The following is a 20,852-nucleotide window of genomic DNA, read 5'->3' on the forward strand; positions in this document are numbered from 1 at the left end:
ATAAAAGTAGTTGGTCTTATACAAATGTTCATCCCCAAGGCGATCAACTATCTTTACCAAAATGCTGAGGCAAGCACGTACGGATGTCATGGAAATCAAAACATGGTAGGAGGAACAGGATTCAGATGCAAGAAGGAATGGGCAGTGGAAGCAGGTAGCAAGAGATTTACTTAAACTCTTGGCCGTGCGTTCGTCTGATGAGTTACAGGGTTCGTTCAGAGCATGGCTCAATCGTCCAAACTGAAATTACTTTGATTTATTTAGTTCTCCACTCGACGCGGTTTTTACTATTTGTGTGCCTTCATGTTAGTAGGCTATGTAGCATACAGATATCTGATTACTTCTCCTAAGCCATTCTTGTGAAATTCAGGTGTCCCAGCATTTTGATCGGATTCATTGTGATATAGAAATTTATTGGAGTTTGGAAAAGGCGGTTTTTGCCTATGTATCAGTATTAAATACTTATGTAACTATATGTTGTAGCCTACGCAGCATCTAGAAATCTGACTTCTTTTCCTTTTGATTACCTTCTCTGTTCTTGGTCCATACTAGCCCACCCAGCACTTCACTTTGACAGGAATAAAACACTTCCTGCAGAACTGTCTTGGAAATTGGAATTCCAATCAGGGATTGTACTCTTCAGTCCCCTTCAGTGTTTGTGAATTTCCGAACTGTTCCTTCAGTCTTGAGTTCCCACTTTGATGTTGTCTCCTTGAATCCTTCTAGTTAAGAGGAAGAGCTTTACAACTACCCATTGATTCAATTTTTGATTTCAACATTTTGGGTAGACCACTTGTTCCTTTGTCACCAACATGGTTCTAAATCTGTTTTTTTTTTTCAGTTCCAAATTCTAGTCCATGTATCACATTTTTTTCCATAACAACTTGTATTTTATTAGGCCTAATTTGATATTTGTGTGAATACTTATGTTTGTAGCCTATGTAGCATGTAGAAAGTGAAAGCTGTTTTCCTTGCAAGAAAAAGAAAATCTGATAGCTAAAACTACTATACGATTGCGGTGAAATTTGAGTGTTCAGGTGTTTCACTTTGATATACTGCGGCCTGTTATTCTTTCTTGTTATGAAAAAAACGGTGGCTTTAATTTGCTACACTCAGAAAGATAGCGCCAATTAACCGGCTTCCACTGAGGAGATATTGAGACGTTGCAGTTTTTCAGTGTGTTCCTTCACTGAAAGTACATCTTATAAGTTATAACCCAATAAATAGAGTGATTTAGGCCATGGTGTTGTGAGTATTCTTCTTCAATCTTTCTTGGTGTTTAGAGATTGTGTAGCTTGTGGGCTAATGTCGTATGATTCTTGCTGAGCGGCGATTAGTTCAGTGAAGTCTATATAGTTGTAGCATGAAATCATTGTTTCAGGCATATAATTAAGGTAGCTACTATAGTTTCAACATACATATGGGGGATGTTCCTTTTAGTGCAGAGAAGGAATGGCCATCTAATTTCATTAACACAGAGGGAATTTACACAGCTCAAAAGAGATTGCTGAGTCCAGCAGAGACCGGAAAAATTCTAAAAAACAAAAAACAAAACCCAAAAAACGTTAATCCTCTCGTTGCTTGAAATACCCAGCTTCCAGCCACGTCCTGATCTAATCCCTGGTCTCATTGAATAGCTGCATCGCATTTGCTGTCAGAACCAGTGTGTCCCTCGGCATTATGTAGATAATGATCCCCAACAACCAAAGGTTATTGACCCCAGACCATTTAAACTACAACAGGTATGGGCTAATAAAATCTTAAATCATTACAGCTTGTTCCTTTAAAAACTTATATACAATTCAACCGATGTTAATTGGGAGTAATCAACATATCTTTCTACAACTTTGGTTCTGGTGTTGTTAGCTATTTTAGTTATGTAGTGCATCTGTACAATTAGATAAGTAATTTTGCTAATCAAGGCATATTTAGTTAGTAAACAATCCCGATAGAACTTGCTTTTGCGGCCGAAAGGAGGCGTTATTAGCCTAAATTTTACATTAATCAAACTCGCAAGTTCTTGTAGATATGGAGTTTATAGTTTACAATAAAATGATTTAAACTTAACATGTAATGTTAGTTATAATTGTCTGAGGATGAATCCCTTCAGCGGGATTGTGGGGATCCTCTTTGTATTCGGCCCAGGGAAATTGAGAGAAAGTGTCGTCTCGCGTGCGATGAAAAAACTTAGGTGCCTCAAACAAAGATCAACGCAAAGGAACTGTACATGTTCAGGCCATACGGAGACGCTTGTAGCTTCTTTGGCTGTTTATAAGGACGGGATGTATGATCTCTGCTTCAAGGGGCCAATCTCTCCTCTTGCGGGCATGATCCTCTTTTTATAGTTTTAAAGTGATACCACAATGCCCTAGGAGGCAAAGGCAATAAAAGCCTAATTAGGGTGTGTTCTTTGGTAGGTTCGTTAACCCATGTCAAAAATCTAGCAGTGCATTAGCATATCATTAATTAATTATTAGCTACAAATAACTTCAAAAATGGATTGATGTGATTTTTAAAGCAACATTGCTACAGAACTTTTGCCAAAAAACACATGATTCAGTACTTCAAGAAACGTGTGCACGTAGAACTAAAGAATCTGAGTCGTTAACCAAGACAAATAAATGTCACTTTAATGGCCACCATGTCTTCCAAGGGAGTTGTTAATTGACACGTCCCATTCCAGTTGTCAGGCCGCAATCGGATCACTGGCACCGAATGTAGATGGACTTCTCAATGGGGCATGTGAAGCCCCACGTGGATTGAGCGACGATAAAGTAGATGTAGTTGAAAACCATTGGGAATCTTTCCGCAGGGCTCCTTCCTATCAATAGTACATCCAGATCGGCTGTTACTTCGGGCGACAACGCATGTTGTTCCTCGGGTTCCAAAGATGATACTTTTGGATCTAAAAGTACACAGCTTTTAATAGGATTTTAATAAGGTTGGGAATTTACAGCTAATCTCTATTTGTATTATTGGTTGTATTTATATGTGTGTGGTTTGTGCATGCCCGTCTTTCATACAGTCGAAAAAATTCTTACAATTACAACCCTTTAAAAACAATGTTATAATAGATGAGCTCTGACCATAGTACCTTAATGGTGCCTTAAGGCCATGCACAATGCTCCATCATACGAGTGGTTTTAAAGATCCACATCAGATTTGAGCAGAGGTGAAGGAGAGAAACTTGTATCTTCTGCAAGTTCTATGTATCTTTTGCAAACCACCGATGCCACACACTGAAAAGAGCAATGATGCATGATCCTCCGCCAAAAAAGGTCTACCATAGCCCCCCAAGAAGCAAATCTTCCCTACGAACTTACCAGGGCACCTAGAACCCTCGCCGCACCATCCGTCATGTGCAGAAGCTCTGTTGACCCCTGCACACCGTCTAGAAGCTCCGCCGACCAAAGCCGCACGTCATTAGGAAGCCCCGATGGCACCTAGCCGTGCACTGTCTGGAAGCCCTACAAGACCCAACACTTGGAAACTCCACTGACCTGCCCAGATCTTCTCCGACGGCCCTTGCTGCCTCGATCCCCGATGCCGGGAGTTCTACCAGCCACCCACACTGCAATCCATGCACATCGTCGTCGGGAGAACGCGGGGACCCTTCACCGTTGTTGACGGAGTGGGAAGGGGAGAGGAGTCCGGTGGAAAAGGAGAGGGAAAGGGGGAGGCGGGATTTTGTAGTAGTTTCTAGATTTAGAGGGGTTTAGAGTAAAATCCTAGGTTTTAATTTGAATTAAAAAAATAACAAGGACTAAAATAAAAAATTACATGGATTGACTTAAAATTGGAAGCCACCATTTGAAGCCACATAGCACTGTGAGAGACAGAGGGTATGGTCTCGGTCTTTGTGCTGATCACATGGACTGAGATCACTCCAAGAAGGATCTAGCATTGTTCGTACCCTAAGATCCTGACTCCACCCGTGATAGTAGTATATATGTTGTATCGTCAGGTAAGGAGACTGACTGCCTGGTCCTTTTTCAGATGGTTTTTGATGATCTGAATTCTGATGAGGTTTCGTTTCATTCATCCATGCATCTGTCAGTTCACTTCCTGTTTGCATAAAAATGGTGGCGATTGATGGCATCGCCCATGCCTTGTTGGATCGATCGGGGGCCCTCCCATCCCATGTATAATATATGCAGCTGGTCCAGTGGAGTGATAATGACACTGTATGTGCAGCAGCATGTAGCCATGTCGATCTGCATTGCATGGCAAAGGACACAGACAAGCAACAGACGGTGACGCTGCTCTGCTCTGCTCTGGCCTGGACTATAAATTGAATTGAATTTAGATCTCAGCCTTCTCTGGTAGTTGGCACAGTCTCGACCTGAAATGCATCTCATCTTATTCGCAAGTTTGGTATGGCATTAGGATTGGTATGCCCTTAATTAATTTACCTTTATCTCCAAAATCAAGAACTCAATTTGAAACATTCCATGCATGTACAGAATGCACCGAACAAGCTATATACATTGTTTTCTCCGAATTCAGTGCTTGATTTAGATTCAGGTATGCTGTATCTCTGTAGTGCTGTTACTGGTATAGTATTTGATTGTTATTGTAACATTGTTCCCTTTCTTTTGTTAGGTAAAGTAGCATGGGTGATGGATGCCACGCATGGACGCAGTTATTATATGAAAATAAGCGAGTCGGGCACAGATTAGAGGATAACCACAGGCAATAAAGCAAAGTTGTAATCCTTCGAGCTACATGACTTCTATCGTTTTGTATAAAAAATATAGTCAAACTTTAAAACTTTAACCGCCAATAACTTCTAAAATATTTAGTTTGAATACATGAGGACGATATATATACATGAGTCTTAAAAAGTACTACAATAAAGATAAATATTTATTGTGTTTATTGTAATAAAAATTATAATCAGACATGAATTTGATGTCTATGACATTTGCCTAAAATTATATTATCTCTGTTCTGTATTATAAGACTTTCTGATCTTGCCTAGATTTATATGTGCTAATAAATCTAGACATACAAAATATATATATGGATACGTAAATGAATATAAGCTAACCTACGAAAAGTCTCATAATATCGAGCAAGAATTATCAAGCCGGCCAAGAAAGTAGCTAGCTAGCTCTCCACCAGCTATAGCACAACATGAATGTATTTCTTTTCTATTAGCACAGCATTCAGTACGTGTTATTTTCATTTCTTTTAACTTTGCTGCTGACTACTGATGGATGATCAAAAATTAGTCGCACATATGTTTACTGCCATGAGCAAACGCACCGACAACGCCACAAAGTATATATGCAGCATACAAATATGTACTAACTTTTATTTAATGCCTTGTTCTGTACTTTATGGAAAAGAAAACAGAGAGATTGAGGCGTAAAATACGGCTGCAATCAAGTGAACACTACTGGTCCTTTTTTTTTTTCTTTGAAAACTGAACACTACTAGTATTAGTAGTACAGTACTGTAGGTAGTATGAAATTAAACAGGAATGAAGGCCCACCAGCACTACAACTGCAATTAGGCAATGCACCAAAGTATGCACTGCATGCATTGTACTCTCCGCATTCTCACATAGATTCCAATTTGCAGTATATTCAAATCTTGCTAACTATACTACATGTAAAATTCGAAAGTAATATTGTACATTTTTTCTTTAAAAAACACTTCTATGTAGTACATAGAGTTATAATGTTAGTTTTAGATATATGAATATGAAATGTCATGACAAAACAAGTACTCCATTCTCAATTAAATGACACTGGTTAGTTTATTTTTTTACTAATCAACATTATTTAGAAAAAGAAACTAGAGCTAGTACATGTGTATTAGAAATTGTGTCTGATATTGTAGACGACAACATAAGGACAGGATAGATTCAAATAATTCAGGCTAGAGCTGGCCCGGCCGACCGAGGGTTTAGATGGGAGGTGAGATCGCATAGGGCCCTAACCAGGAGGGGGCCTAACTTGAGAATAGAGTTGTTTTAATGTACCGCGTAGGTTCATGTACTTAGAAAATACACTTTTAGATTCATATAGTTATTTTAATGTACTATCCAGATCTATAAACTTTTTTTTAATGTACCATCCAGGTCCATAAACTCGTTTTAATGTACCATCCAAGTCTATAATTTTAGACATTAAACCGAATTCATGGACATAAACGTGTATTTTCTAAGTTTATAGACCTAAACGGTACCACGCCACAAGTTTGAGGACCGGTTATGTACTTTACTCTTCTATAAAAGAGATAATTAATCAACTTAAATAATCATAGATGATGATAATTTATTGGTTAAGCTCAGTGGTTATTCATTAACTTGTTCTCTTCTTAGCTATGACCAAAATATGATTTTGAAATTTAATATTTGATTTGATTTTAAAGTGTTCTTATTGCAGTTTATTTTTTTAGCATTGTTTTTTAAACTTCTAAGAATACAAATTAAAAGGTTTTTGTCATAAATTATTTTTTGCTGATTTGTTTCATTTTTTCATTCATGTTCTTTATTTTAATTTTCAATTTAGCATCAACATTATTTATCGAAATCAAGAATAGAAACTATCTTACAAGTTAACTCTTAAGAGTTAATACATGGTGCATCATGTTAGCTAGTGACATTTATTTGTGTCAGTTTATATGATAAATAGTTATATAGTAGGTAAAAAAATATTTGATCTTTAGGGCCTATGACACCATATTCGTTTAGAGCCCCCAAAATTATAGAACCGGCTTTATCAGGGACAAATTAGTTAAAGCTATTTGTTTTTTCCAGGACACTAAACTAATGATGTAGCTGGTTGCATTGGCTCCTCCTGGTCCTGCAGGCTGCAGATGATTTAGCACTGAAAACTAATGATCCCCATCAGGCTCACCGACACCATACTAAGATGGGGTAAGCCAATTAACAACTAGAGTAAATATACTATTTGTTTGCAGATGAATGGAGCATAGAGATATGTACATGGTGTGTACATCATTCTTGACCCCAGCAGTGGCAGCTTACGACGAGACTCGATCAGGCACCAAACAAGATGACACCAACGATGAAGAAGATGAAGAGAGGGAAGATGAAGCTAATCAAAGTAACAGAACAATAATTAAGAGAAGCCAGCGAAGAGTGAGTGATGAGTTAGTACCTACTAGTTAGCTCCAAATGCAAACACTCCTATGCAGTGGTGCAAGCAGGTTGTTGCTTATGCTTACTACACTCTTGTTCAAAATGTCATCTATCCATCATATGGTCCTGCTCTTTGCAAACTTTTAAATGGTGCTAAAAAAATTCATATATAAGTTCTTCATTTGATCTTTCCTAAGCACTTTTGCAACTTCTTAGTTGTTAGTTTCAATCGTTTATATCCTCAAATAACTATCAAAAAACAGATACTCTAGAAAATCTTAACAATCTCATGAGAAATTGAAAGAGCACCACCATGTACTCCGAACCAAACACTTGACAAATGTTATGTTTCCTCCTTAATCCTAAGAATCTTAGGACGGATTACTTTCTGTATGTTTTGCACGATACATATGCTCCGGTTCCTTGCAATTAAGAGATCCCAACCAGCTTAAAGCTACAAGCTTTCTTTCAAGGAAGAGCCTAAAGCTAGCAACTTTCAGAGGGGAAATAAGCAATTAACAAGATACAGGTACACATGTACTGTAAGAAAACAAGCAGCAGAGCGTGAATAGAGAAATTGGGAAGAAGCAAGCAAAATACTTTAGTAGTACTCACTAGTTAAGCATCCATGATTCATGGTGATGTGCGAAGAGAGACAAAAGGCGATGGAGAGATCATTACAGATGAGGTGAAATGAAGTGAAGTGATTACAGAGGTGATTGGTGCTGCCAATTTGAGAGTTAGATTAGTACAGAAACAGTAGTAAAGATTACTTTACTGGTGGTGATGGGGGTCGAGCTGGTTGACGAGGGCGAGGGCGTTGCTGGTGGCCTGCGACGTGGCCACCACCCGCTTCCTGAGCGCGTCGACGTCGGCGCCGGCGCCGGGGGCGGTGTAGGTGGCGAGGGAGTCGAGGCAGGTGGATGCGTCGGTGAGCGCCGCGCTGGCCCAGGTCTGCACGTTGCTCAGCCGCCACGCGTACCGGGGGCTCCCCGCCCGCCCCATCCGGCCCATCTCCGCCGCCGACTGCCGCAGCCGCTCCTCCGCGTCGCGCAGCGTGTCGGCGCAGTCGCCCAGGGCGCCGCCGGAGCGCTTGGACTTGGAGCTGGAGCCTGAGCCTCCGAGGTAGCCCGAGCAGGAGCGGGCGCGGTCGGCGCCGACGGCGAGCGCGGCCTGCGCCAGGAGCCGCGGGCTGCGCCCCACGGCGGGGGCCTGCGGCATGAGGCTCCGCTCGCACACCTGCGGGTACCGCGTGGCGCGGCAGGACCGCCGCACGAAGTCCGCCGCGGCGGCCGGGCTGACCGCCGGCCTGGACCTGGGCTGCGGCTTCGACGAGCTGCTTGCGAGCGTGGCGGCGGCGAGGAAGACGAGGACGAGGAGAAGAGGGTGGCGGCTTGTCGTGATGGCCATCGTATTCTCTGCTGATTTCTTGCTTGTTTGGTTTGAGGAAATGAAAGCTTGTAGCATATGCGATGCCTCTTTTTATTATTGACTCTGGAATGATTATCACATAACATTTCTATTTAGACTAGCTAAATATGCATGTGTTATAACATGTTATTAAAAATATCAAAATTAAGTCTGGTTGAAAAGATATTTTTAATTAGTTAAAACAAGATAGCATATGTTTATACTATGTTTAAAAATATCTGAAAACAAAAAAAAAATTATCATGCTTTAAAATTTAAGGAGTTATAGAGCTAGTCAACCACAGTTAAAAGACAATTAGAATATTCATATATATTATGGTAATTAATAATCCATATGCCATTAAGTGTTGGGCTCGTATGATCTTTTAATAATTTATACCATTTTAAATGTTTCTAGTGGTAGTGAAAGTGAATCTGTCGCCCCAGTATTTTGTAAATTAGTCTATGATATTTTTTGATATTATATAGAATAGTCCATTTTGGTTTAAACAAGTGATATCAGTATAGTTAATAAAAAACCTATAACATTTTATAATATATTTTCATTGAGTATTTTGCTAGTATTAAATATAACTCCATTAAAAAAAACGTGTGATATATTATATCTCTAGCTAGCTACTATTATATCATGAGAGAAATAGAAGGCATGACATGTCAGCCCCCTGCGTTGTGAATATATAGTCAATGGGAACACAAGAGGGTGGCTGTCAAAGAGGTCAACACTGGGAATTGATGTTTATGTGTTGTTAGGCAAGCGGGCAAAGGGCGGTAGTGGGGAATTACCAACACACGATTTATATGCATGCCGTCCTGTCTTATACCAGGTGATGCCAATGACCTCCGCACCGCTTCTTCGTCTCCTCAATCTCTTCTACAGTTGTACTGTCAGACCTGTTTAGGAGCTTCTGTTCGCTACAGTTTTTCTTAAAAACTGCTTCTGTCAGAAGCTGCCCTAAACGGTACATAACTTTTCAGAAAATGAACTAAGAAATAAGAAGCTAGAGAAGCTGGGTTTAGAAGCTTTTACATATTCTTAAAAGGTGGCTACCAAGCAGCTGCTTCTCAGAATCTAAATCTCCCTAAACAGGCCCTAGGTTCTATCCCCGCGGCGTGTGGCGAAAAGAAGCAATAGGCAATGGAGCGATCGACTAGCCTTTTGATGGTAAGAAGTGGGCCTGCAAGTGGAAGATAAGTAGTCGTTGATGATCATAATGTCGCATCAAACAAAACCATGATTATAATACCACATAAGAGACTATGTGACAAGTATCGAAAGATTGTGTCGTACTCACCGAAAACTAAAATATTTATAGATATGCCTGTGAATTCATGGCATCATGCCACTTAGATCGTGCAACTTGTTTAAGCATGTTGAGACATTCAAAATTGTTTGATATGTCCATGGTCAATCGTGACCTAATTACAATATCGCTCCGTCGTTTGTTAAGTGTATAGTCTTAGCTAGTTAAAGATAAACTAAACAAAATGTTAAAAGACTATTTTGGTTTTTTTTTTGTACAGACAACAAGAGGAATTACTCCCTCCATCCAGATTTGATTGACATATAAGCAAACCAAGTAAATCCAAAATTAACCGACACATTAGCGGGGCCGGGGGGCTCACTATTTCCTCGGCGTGAATGCTCGCGTTGCTTCGTACACATGTAAAATTAAATTAATTGGATAGCTGGCAGCATGCATGGGAATGGTGTCAAAACGACATCGCATGACAAATCTCATCTACTAGTATGATGCATTTTACATGGCAATTAATGTATTAGGAAGGGATTAAGAGAGGGTTTTGGCTCTCCTTGGTCTTGGTGCTCATCCTAAATACGCTGATCAAAATTGGATGGATGGAGTATATTATTTTTGATAACTTTCGAGGCTAAAATTATATATTTTAGAAACCGATATGGTACATCTTAGGCAAGAGTGCACCGCTATTGGACAATCTAGCAAGCCATTGACATATCTAGGATGTTCAGTACAGGTGGTCCAACTTATATAACTATTTAAATATCATAAATGTTACATGTAATATATAATAAAATTATAAATTGATCAAGATTATATCTTGCATACATATATATATATCATTTTTTTCTCTTCACGCATGAGACATTTTTTCTTCTCTACGTATATATAGGCTTAAACTGGATCTTTTGGGTGGTTCCGGGACCACCCTCTAGATCCACCAATGCAGCAAGCACCGCCAATGCAGCAAGCACGTTAGGCCCTCCTCCTTTCCCATCATCATCTCTATTTTCACATTTATGCTCCTATAGATAGTCGCACAATTTTGCAATAGCTATTGTTATGACTCTTGAACTACTCATGTATTTTTATTTAAAGAAAAATCTAGTTTTATGAATACAACCTTTGTAATCACACAGTTTTGTTGGGTTGCACCCAGTTTTACATTAAAGTCACTCTAGAAAAGGAGATATACTAAAATCATAATATTTTGCAGAAAAGGACCTAAAGAGAAACTTAAAAAGCAATGGGGTCATATTCTTATTGAACTGTTGCTGCGGCAAAGACGGAAGCTTGGGACTCGACTTTAAAGGCACTTGTTCCGGTGGAGGATAGCTTGACCGGTAACAATATCAATCATCCCAACGATATTATAGAAAACACAAACAACTAAACATCAATAGGCATATCTGAATTGTCTCAAGAACTGGGCCATGGTTGGAGCTTCAAGCCTTCAACCATGTCTGGGGCCTCCAAGAGGTGGATGTTTTAGCTTCATCGGTTTGGTGATCGTAGCTTAGTTGCTTGACGGATGATTGTCGTCGAGGATAATGAAGAAGGCCACCACCACATCCTCTTGGTTTCTTTCGGATCTAGAGGTATTTCAGGCAAAGGGGATAAGCACCATTAATGATGTTCTTGCACGGGTCCTTGAGGCAAGCACTGGGGGCCAAGGAGATACAACAGTCGCTAGGAACTAGCACATATCAAGTCACGTTCAGTAGCTTGTTGCCAACAGGCAATGGAGCGATCGACTAGCCTTTTCATGGTAAGAAGTGTGGGCCTGCAAGTGGAAGATAAGTAGTTGTTGATGATCATAATGTCGCATCAAACAAAACCATGATTATAATGCCACACAAGAGACATGTAGAAGGGGTTAGGAGCGTTTTCAAGATGATTCTTTCTTTGTTGAGACGAAAAATGACCCCATCTTTTCGATGGTAAAAAGTTAGCATTTCTGCTGACCTTATTCTTTTCTGAAACAGTTTTAAAACCATTCAAGGTGACAAAATAAGCTGATTTTGATAGTTGAGAGAGTGTATACATAGTTTATGGTTAAAGGAGCAAAATCAAACTCGGGCAATAGTTAATGGAGCGAAGAGGTATATACTTTTTTTTCAAAACAATGGCAATGAGAGTTTGGTCTATGGGCATCTGGTTAATCACATTATGTGGGCTTGGCTGCTCTTGCTAGCTAGCACAAGGCCTCCAATCCAATCTATCCCCAAAAAAGTATTAGGGGCAATAGCTCAATTTAGTGGAATAATACAACACTCATTTTGGACCATTGGATCTAATATGTACATGCTAGATTGGGTTACTTCTCCTCCACCGCGTACTTTGCAAAAAAAAAAAGTCGCTCCCAGTTAAACTTTCTTGTTTTAGTCCCTATGGTAGTATGGCTTCCTCTTCCCTTCTCTCCTTATTTCCTTGCTCACTCCTCTAGGGCTACATCAAGGCATTTGAATGAACACACACAACAAATGATAAAGGTGGAGCCGTGTGGAGGATTGTCATCGTGCCCTAACCATAGGGGGCTACACAGAGCGAAGGTCAGTGATGGCATGAGGAAGCTTGAGGTAAAGGAGATGACCTAACCCGTGGGGGTGGCGATGAAAGCCTGCATTAGGTCACGTGCCTATCAATATGACATAAAGATCACTTGCGTCATCATGTGGTTGCTTAGATAGTTGTTCTCTTATTTTTTACGAGGTGTGATAAGTTGATTTTATACTTACCCTGCTGTCAGAGTTCACTTGCGCCAAACTTTCTCAATGAACGAATCAACAACTTTTTCTTATAAGTGATATTTTTTACCGAGATTTTCTTGAGAAGATTATATAATATTTTGAAGTAATGGTTATCAAATTCTGCCATCATTCTCTTCTCTTATTGGTAGGCGGTATAATTCGAAAAACTCAAAATTTCAATTTTCTTTGTTGCTGGTATACTAATATTATATAAAAAGAAATTATAATTAAAAATAAATGTAGTTTTGATTTTTTTTATCTTTATTAGTATTACTCTTTTATAGCGTGGCCGTGGGATGATAGGATACGCCTTCTCGTGTCCTGTCCTGGATTTTAACCATTTCTTCCTTTCCTTCCTTCCTAACTGTTGTTGTTACCTTTGCGTAGCGTAGTTTGCGTTGTGGTGCCATTGCCATTGCTCTGCTCGTGAAGGGATCGGGGATCCCCTCCACCTCCAAATCGAATCCCCAGTTCTCCACGCCCACGAGGCCGCCGGAGATCGATCGCCGGGATGGGCGGCGTGGCGGCGGGCACCAGGTGGATCCACCACGTCCGCCGGCTCAGCGCCGCCAAGGTCTCCGCGGACGCCTTGGAGCGCGGCCAGAGCCGTGTCATCGACGCCTCCCTCACCCTCATCCGCGAGCGCGCCAAGCTCAAGGTCTGCCCTTTCTTCCTCCTCCTCCATTTCCGCTCATCTTGCCTCGCCCGCTACTCCCGTGCCCTAAAAATCGCATCTTTTTATCCCCCCACTGATCCTAGGTAGGTTGATGCTACTGCATATTCCTCTCGATTCGATTCCGACCGCTCCTTTTTTTTTCCTCTTCCCCTCAGTAGTTCTCTCCACTGAACCATTGTGATGGATGGGGGATTATTATTAGTACTGTATGTTCTAGTGTCAGTATCAGTCGGTCTTTTCTTTTTCTTTTTTATCCTTTTTTTTTCTTTTCAGCAGCATGTGCACTGGCGCTGACCCCTTTGTTAAATACTAGTACTAATCGACCAGTTAATTCTGCTCCACTTGACCAGTTATGTCTTCCCCTCTCAGTCCTACAACTTTGCTTCCTTTCTCTGTCTGCACCTGTGCACAATAAACTTTATTGTCTTGCTACTTGTAATAATCTCTTAACAACAAGAATAGCCACGACGCTATACCGCTAGCGTTCAAATGGGGCATCCTTAAGATGATACTGTCACATGTGATTCTGAAACTACGGTGTGCCCAGGCCTTTGGCAAATTGCACCTGCTTAGAATCAGCCTTTCTGGTTACTTCCATCTTTACCACTCAATTTTTTTTTCTTTTACTTGTGTTGCTTTTGAGTCGATTCACCACACATCCAATGCTTTAGGTTCAGAGTTTCAACAACACAAGTGATCCAGAGAACAAATAAAGTGGGTCACCTTTAGTATCATCTCTTCCCTCAAATTGTAGTACAAGGCAGAATACTATCATTCATTAGGCCCTTAACTTTGCCATGGATTGCATGACCTTTTTCTCTTTCCCGTCAAAATTGAATCAGGAATGAATTTTTTCCCTAGAAAAAAATAATCAGTAATGAATTGTCCATCCACCACGTTTTAAAATCAATCATGAATATGTCAGGATCCATGGGTTGGACTTATACACCTCCATTTTACATCTGCTAGTGCTATTTTTTGTTTGCAAGTTATGTAAAAATTGAGTCTTATGCGCTCATTCACAAATTATTTAGTGGCGAAGGACTAAGATATGGTAAAAGATGGTCACTTGCAAACAGCCTTGCTCAAGCCTTTGCTTCAGCTGGAATCCAACGTTCTATTACCTTAAACTATAGATTTATGTTCTTTCTCTGAAGCATAAATCATGCTGTAGCTGAATACCTGTCAAATTAGATATGGAAGAGTGGAATATTTGGAGCTATATTTTGTTTGATTTTGAAGATAAACCTATAGCTTACAGAGTGACACACTGATCGTACGTTCGCTGCCAACCAGTAAGGGTGTTTTTCTTTTAGTTTCAGTTTCTACAGGATTACTGAATACTCGGATTAAATCATTTAATGAATCTTGTAACATTTCTGACAATTCTGTGAACCTTGTCTTGAACTTTCTCTTGTATGCACTTTGCAGGCAGAGTTGCTTCGCGCTCTTGGTGGTGTGAAAGCTTCAGCATGCCTCTTAGGAGTTCCTCTTGGTCACAACTCATCGTTCTTACAGGGACCTGCATTTGCTCCTCCCCGGATAAGGGAAGCCATTTGGTGTGGAAGTACCAACTCTAGCACAGAAGAAGGTACAGTTAATGTGTTCAAACTATTTAGCAGCACATCTTGTATGTAAGAAGCATTTATGGAAATATGCCTTGCTTTTTTGTTTTTCAGGAAAAGAACTGAATGATCCTCGAGTTCTAACAGATGTTGGTGATGTCCCCATACAAGAGATTCGTGACTGTGGTGTTGAAGATGACAGATTGATGAATGTTGTAAGCGAGTCTGTCAAAACAGTGATGGAGGAAGTGAGCAAATTATCCCACCATGCTTGTTTCAAAAACTTATTTGTTGATCATCTCAGTTATTCCCTTGACTGTAGTAAACACAATTTTTTGAAGTTTATTTAAGGATCTGGTAAAGTTTGACATACATCTTAATTAATTTTAGGCCAAAGATTTTGCTTGAATGAAACTGAAAGCCACTGAAGCAGAGTAATTTGTTAACCTATGGCATACTTTTATTCAGGATCCTCTTCGGCCATTGGTCTTGGGAGGCGACCACTCAATATCTTATCCAGTTGTTAGGGCTGTGTCTGAAAAGCTGGGTGGACCTGTTGACATTCTTCACCTTGACGCACATCCAGATATATATGATGCTTTTGAAGGAAACATCTATTCACATGCTTCGTCATTTGCAAGAATAATGGAAGGAGGTTATGCTAGGAGGCTTCTACAGGTACTTGTATACATCTGCTTTTTTAGGGAGTCACTTGGGGTTGGCACCTTACCTGTATTCATCTTTGAGTTCTGCACTCCAGATCTGTCATATTTCTATTGGATGGATGTTCTTCTACACAAAGGGTCTACTATATGAAGTTTCTTTTTCATTTTAACCCAAAATTTAACAAGGAAAATGCAAATATAATATTGAAGTATTGGGTTATAGTCTGCGCTGTAACTAGCGGAACCATCATTGTTCTAACAATGTGGTTTCACCTTTAATCCTGATGGTTTTCAGGTCGGAATTAGATCAATTACCAAAGAAGGGCGTGAGCAGGGGAAGAGATTTGGTGTGGAGCAGTATGAGATGCGTACTTTTTCAAAAGATAGGGAAAAGCTTGAAAGCCTGGTAACTGTTTTGAACATAACCATGTCAATGTTTTCGCATCTAATTTTAACATGATGATTGGGACATATATGGTATTGATGTGTTATGATTCTGCCTAGTGTCCTGTCAAATGAATTTCTCAGTTTGTTTTTTGCCAACTTCAGTTGATAATTGCAGATTGGCCATTCATATAGACATACTACTGTATGTTTTTATCCCAAAGGCGGGCCCTTTTGTGCCCTATTACTTCCTCGACAGCTTTCTGTCTCTATTGAAGTTGCAACTATGATATCTGCTATATTTGTTATATCAACTTTGATGGGATTAAGTTTAATACTGCAATCTATTAGTTGATGCTCTATTGTGACTAGCCTTATCTACAATAGCTTGGAAACCAACGCCATGGGTATCTGGTTTGAACTTTCAATGCTTTGCTATGTTAACTTAGGGAAATTTGGTAGCTTTGGTCAGTATCTGGCTTTAACTTGGTTTGTCACCAAAATTTGGTAAGGCCATAAGGGGCCATTCACATTGGCTCTCTGGTCTGTTTTTTATAACCAAACCTATCAATCGATGGGCTTTGTAGTGTGCCTTGTGAAAATAGTTTGATATAGGTTCTGACAAGCATATTCATCATATAGATTAAAAAATGAAGTGACAGTTGCCTTGTCAAAATCATCAAGATCAGTTGGATTAAAGGTCACCCTATTCTCCATCATTGTTGTATTTAACCAGCTGAAAAGGACAGGTTAACAAATGGAAACTCAGAATTAAGCCAATGCGTTGTTTAGTTTCCAATGTAAAGTTTTGATACCATCCAATCAAAGTTAGATCTAGATGTACATATATGTATTTTTCCCCTTGAGCTCCATGCTATGAATATCATTTTGTCCAAATGTTCTTATGTCAAATTCTTTCCTTTTTTTTTTGGCAGAAACTTGGGGAAGGTGTGAAGGGAGTTTACATCTCAGTTGATGTAGACTGCCTCGATCCCGCATTTGCACCTGGTGTCTCTCACATTGAGCCAGGAGGCCTCTCCTTCCGCGACGTGCTCAACATCCTCCATAATCTGCAAGGCGATGTCGTCGCCGCAGATGTGGTGGAGTTCAACCCGCAGCGCGACACGGTGGACGGGATGACGGCTATGGTTGCCGCCAAGCTGGTCCGGGAGCTCACTGCCAAGATCTCCAAGTGAGCAAGCGTTCGTTCAGATTCAGGGCATATCACCAACACCTTCAGTCTGAAGCAGCAAGAGGATGATTGATTCCCAGGCTCGTTTGGCTATTATTAGTCTAGCTTCCTATGTATGCACACATCAGTTGTGCCAGATTTTGCAAATGACAGTCATCGACTCATTAGGTAGCAATAATGTTGCAAAACTTGAATCAATTTTGCACTTGCTGTTAATGGTTGCCCCCTCCCTGATCATCACATCATGTGATGGGAATCTTGATGGAATGCAGATGATCCGTTCTTGTCATACTTTTGGCAACGCACTGACGTTCAAAATTTGTCACTCGCTTTATGATACGTGGATTCTCATGAGTCTATGACATGTATATCTATTATGAACATTGGTAAGATTGGTAAAAAGTTAAATGCCCTCAAAAATGAAAATGGTTGGTCAGTAGTTATTATAAAGTTAGAAGAGAAGAGAAATGAGTAATGATGTATACGTATATATTGCCAAATTGAGTGAGTTATGAGGTTCCAGTGGTGTGGTGGAGCTGCTGCCATGTCTCTGTCCACCATGGCATCCTCCGGCAACCCACCGGCCGTCCTCCTCGTCCGGCCGGTGGACCCGCCCTTCGCCGTCGCGCTGCGCGAGCGCTTCCGCGTCATCGACTTCCTCTCCTCCGGCCAGCCTCTCCCGGCCTTCCTCACCGCCGCCGCCGCGGTGCCTGACCCGCCTCGCGCCGCCGTCGTCATGGGGGGCGGCCTCGTCCGCGCCGACGCCGCGTTCTTGGACGCCGTGCCCTCCGTGCGCTGCGTCGTCAGCACGGCCGCCGGCCTCGACCACATCGACCTCGCCGAGTGCGCGCGCCGCGGCGTGGTCGTCGCGAACTCCGGGAAGGTGTACTCCAGCGACGTCGCCGACCACGCCGTGGGCATGCTGATCGACGTGATGAGGCGCGTGTCGGCGGCGGAGAGGTACGTCCGGCGAGGGCTCTGGCCCCTGCAGGGGGACTATCCTCTCGGCTCCAAGGTCAGCTCATCTGCTCCCTTATTTTCTTTTGATTTTATAAAGCCATGTTTATTTTTATTCAAGTTGCACAGTTTAATTTGTTATTTTTATTATAAATAACAAATATGACTATGAGTATATATACTATTCAGAGTTTAATTTGTTATTTTTGTTATAAATCGTAGAAGTCATATTTGAATTTACATGTTGGTGTAGTGATATATATTATATTAATCTATCTTTATAAATTTTTTGAAATTTTTTAATGACTATTTATATAGCATGAATTAGACGAGTGGACATCTCTTTGAGGGTTTAGAATATTTTTTCCTTATTGTGGTGCCATCCCAGAACAGTGAAAAGAAGCAACAGCAAAGTACCTAAGAAAGAATCACAGTCCATTACAGATTTACAGCAACCTTTGCACACAAGGCTCAACAAAGTTTCAGCAAAGCAACAATATGCAGCTATTAAAATGGCCTAGTACCATATCATTGCAGTCTTCCCGCTTGATTCCCCAATCTACACTTGGAATTGTTTTCTAATTAAAATGCTTTTGAAATAAGCAGCAATCCTGGCTGCCAGAATTTAAAGCCACAGGATAGCAGCCACCGTGGTAGCAATCAATTTCTATATCTTTGGTATATCTATCAATTCGTCCAGGGTCCAAAGAAATGGTGAGTACGTTAAATGAGTAATTTTACCATTCTTGGTAACAATAGGTACCAAACTTTATATAAAAAATAGTACGAGATACCTTCTCAAAAATAGAAAAAATGCTCATGTTGAATATCAAGTCAAAAGCACAGCTAACTATATTCCATACAAATTTGGCTGGCTGTCCGAAAAGAAAATGTCACAGTTGTATCAATAGCACTACAAAATTGGCATTTTATCTCCACTTTTTGAGTCAAATTAGCTGCATTCGGTACGTAGATTATTACTCGTCCTTTGCAAGCACATTTTTAATTGCTAAACAGTGATTTTTCTATAAATGGTTTTTAGAGTAGATTTTCAACTCCGTAATAATTAATTTCATCATTTATAAAGAATCAGATAATATTTCATTTTTTATCGGTCATCACGAAAAGACCATAGCCATTATCTTGCCAAAATGTTCTAAGTGTCAAGCCTACAAAGACCGTGATTCTCAAAGGTAATTTAAACTTCACATTTTCTTGAATGAGTAAAGGCAGCCCTGTACTTTGAAAGCTTTATAAAAGCAGTTCACAGTACAATGCCCACTTTCTTTAAGATTCCAAATAGCTAGTATCTCTCTCTCTCTCTCTCTTTACGATCAGTAAGAATAATAGTCTGACATTACTATTGTATTTGCTGCCATAACACCAATCTGTCCATCAAATTTATTCTAAATCTATAAAGCATTCCAAAGCTCAGCTTTTACTATGGCCACTGTAAAAACTGTTGGTGAAGGGGATATTATATTATATATAGCAAAAGGAATTGTGGAGCCAAAGGTTTGCCTCTGATGAATTGTCCTCCCAGACCTTTTTAATTCATGGTTGTTACATTTTTTAATTCATGATTGTTGCATTGTGATGCAATCCAAGAACAGTGAAAAAGCATTGCATTGTGATGCCATCCCAGAACAGTGAAAAGAAGCAACAGCAAAGTACCTAAGAAAGAATCACAGCCCATTACATCAACCTTTGCACACGAGGCTCAACAAAGTTTCAGCAAAGCAACAATATGCAGATATTAAAATGGCCTAGTACCAGTTCATTGCAGTCTTCCTGCTTGATTCCCCAATCTACACTTGGAATTTTTTTCTAATTAAAATGTTTTTGAAATAAGCAGCCATCTCGGCTGCCAGAATTTAAAGCCACAGGATAGCAGCCACGGTAATAGCAATCAATTTCTGTAGGTCTTTGGTAGATCCATCAATTCGTCCAGGGTCCAAAGAAATGGTGTGTAGGTTGAATATCTCCAAGTCAAAAGCACAGCTAACTATATCTTTTACAACTTTAAGCTGTACTCTGCTTTTGCTTTGTATGTTGCATTTTTTTCCTGAAAAATATTCTTTTACAACTTTAAGCTACTTCTATCCTTTAATATTACATCAACAATGCATGAATGAATTACATAAAGAGAGCCAGATCATGAGAGGTGTCAGGCTCCATTCCATCATTTGAGGCTTCAGTGAGATTAACTAGTGAAAACTCTGTTTCTGTAATATATATGAGTGAGATTAACTGTCAGTTTCTTGTCCTTCCTGAGCTCAACTTCAACTCAAAACTATGGAATTAATCATACTTAATCAATTAATTTCAGCTAAGTGGCAAGCGTATCGGCATAATTGGCCTTGGAAACATCGGATCACTGATCGCCAAGAGGCTTGAAGCATTCGGCTGCGTCATCTCCTACACCTCAAGAAGCCCAAAAAATTCTGTCCCCTTCCGCTACTTCGCCGACGCCGCCGCTCTCGCCGCCGACTCCGACGTGCTGGTGGTGGCGTGCGCGCTGAGCAGGGACACGCGGCACATCGTCGACGGCGACGTGCTGGACGCGCTGGGCAGGGGCGGCGTGCTGATAAACATCGGCCGCGGCGCCAACGTCGACGAGGCGGAGCTGGTGAAGGCGCTGCGGGAGGGGAGGATCGCCGGCGCCGGGCTGGACGTGTTCGAGGGCGAGCCCAAGGTGCCGGCGGAGCTGCTGGCGATGGACAACGTGGTGGTGACGCCCCATGTGGCGGTGTGGACGGCGGAGTCGAGGCGTGACCTGCTTGAGCACACGGTGGCTAACCTGGAGGCCTTCTTCTCCGGCAAGCCGCTGCTCGCTCCGGTGATGCTTCCCTGAACGGCCACC

The 20,852-nt window shown here is 40.8% G+C and overlaps 3 protein-coding genes across 3 annotated transcripts; 2 read left to right on the forward strand and 1 right to left on the reverse strand.

The window, feature by feature from the left end:
• Nucleotides 1–7,698: 7,698 nt before the first annotated feature.
• Nucleotides 7,699–8,555, reverse strand: LOC107303978 (21 kDa protein). Its single transcript, XM_040523536.1, has one exon. The coding sequence runs from the start codon at nt 8,522–8,524 to the stop codon at nt 7,889–7,891; it is 636 nt and encodes a 211-aa protein (XP_040379470.1). The 5' UTR covers nt 8,525–8,555; the 3' UTR covers nt 7,699–7,888.
• Nucleotides 8,556–12,878: 4,323 nt separating this feature from the next.
• LOC102714638 (arginase 1, mitochondrial) lies at nt 12,879–17,341 on the forward strand. Its single transcript, XM_006652022.3, has 6 exons — nt 12,879–13,208; nt 14,658–14,817; nt 14,906–15,039; nt 15,260–15,469; nt 15,752–15,862; nt 16,776–17,341. Exons 1-6 carry the CDS (start codon nt 13,062–13,064, stop codon nt 17,034–17,036), a joined length of 1,023 nt encoding a protein of 340 aa, XP_006652085.1. The 5' UTR covers nt 12,879–13,061; the 3' UTR covers nt 17,037–17,341.
• Nucleotides 17,342–17,522: 181 nt separating this feature from the next.
• On the forward strand, nt 17,523–20,852 carry LOC102700398 (glyoxylate/hydroxypyruvate reductase HPR3-like). The gene is made up of 2 exons (XM_006664863.3): nt 17,523–18,047; nt 20,319–20,852. The coding sequence occupies exons 1-2, from the start codon at nt 17,544–17,546 to the stop codon at nt 20,841–20,843; spliced, it is 1,029 nt and encodes a 342-aa protein (XP_006664926.2). The 5' UTR covers nt 17,523–17,543; the 3' UTR covers nt 20,844–20,852.

The sequence above is a fragment of the Oryza brachyantha genome, chromosome 4 (assembly GCF_000231095.2).
Source record: "Oryza brachyantha chromosome 4, ObraRS2, whole genome shotgun sequence".
Lineage (NCBI taxonomy): Eukaryota > Viridiplantae > Streptophyta > Magnoliopsida > Poales > Poaceae > Oryza > Oryza brachyantha.

Coding starts and splice junctions, on each gene's coding strand:
- LOC107303978 (XM_040523536.1), bottom strand. CDS start 8,524: ATGGCCATCACGACAAGCCGCCACCCTCTTCTCCTCGTCCTCGTCTTC.
- LOC102714638 (XM_006652022.3), top strand. CDS start 13,062: ATGGGCGGCGTGGCGGCGGGCACCAGGTGGATCCACCACGTCCGCCGG. Junction 13,209..14,657: donor GCGAGCGCGCCAAGCTCAAG/GTCTGCCCTTTC, acceptor TGCACTTTGCAG/GCAGAGTTGCTTCGCGCTCT. Junction 14,818..14,905: donor CAACTCTAGCACAGAAGAAG/GTACAGTTAATG, acceptor TTTGTTTTTCAG/GAAAAGAACTGAATGATCCT.
- LOC102700398 (XM_006664863.3), top strand. CDS start 17,544: ATGAGGTTCCAGTGGTGTGGTGGAGCTGCTGCCATGTCTCTGTCCACC. Junction 18,048..20,318: donor ACTATCCTCTCGGCTCCAAG/GTCAGCTCATCT, acceptor AATTAATTTCAG/CTAAGTGGCAAGCGTATCGG.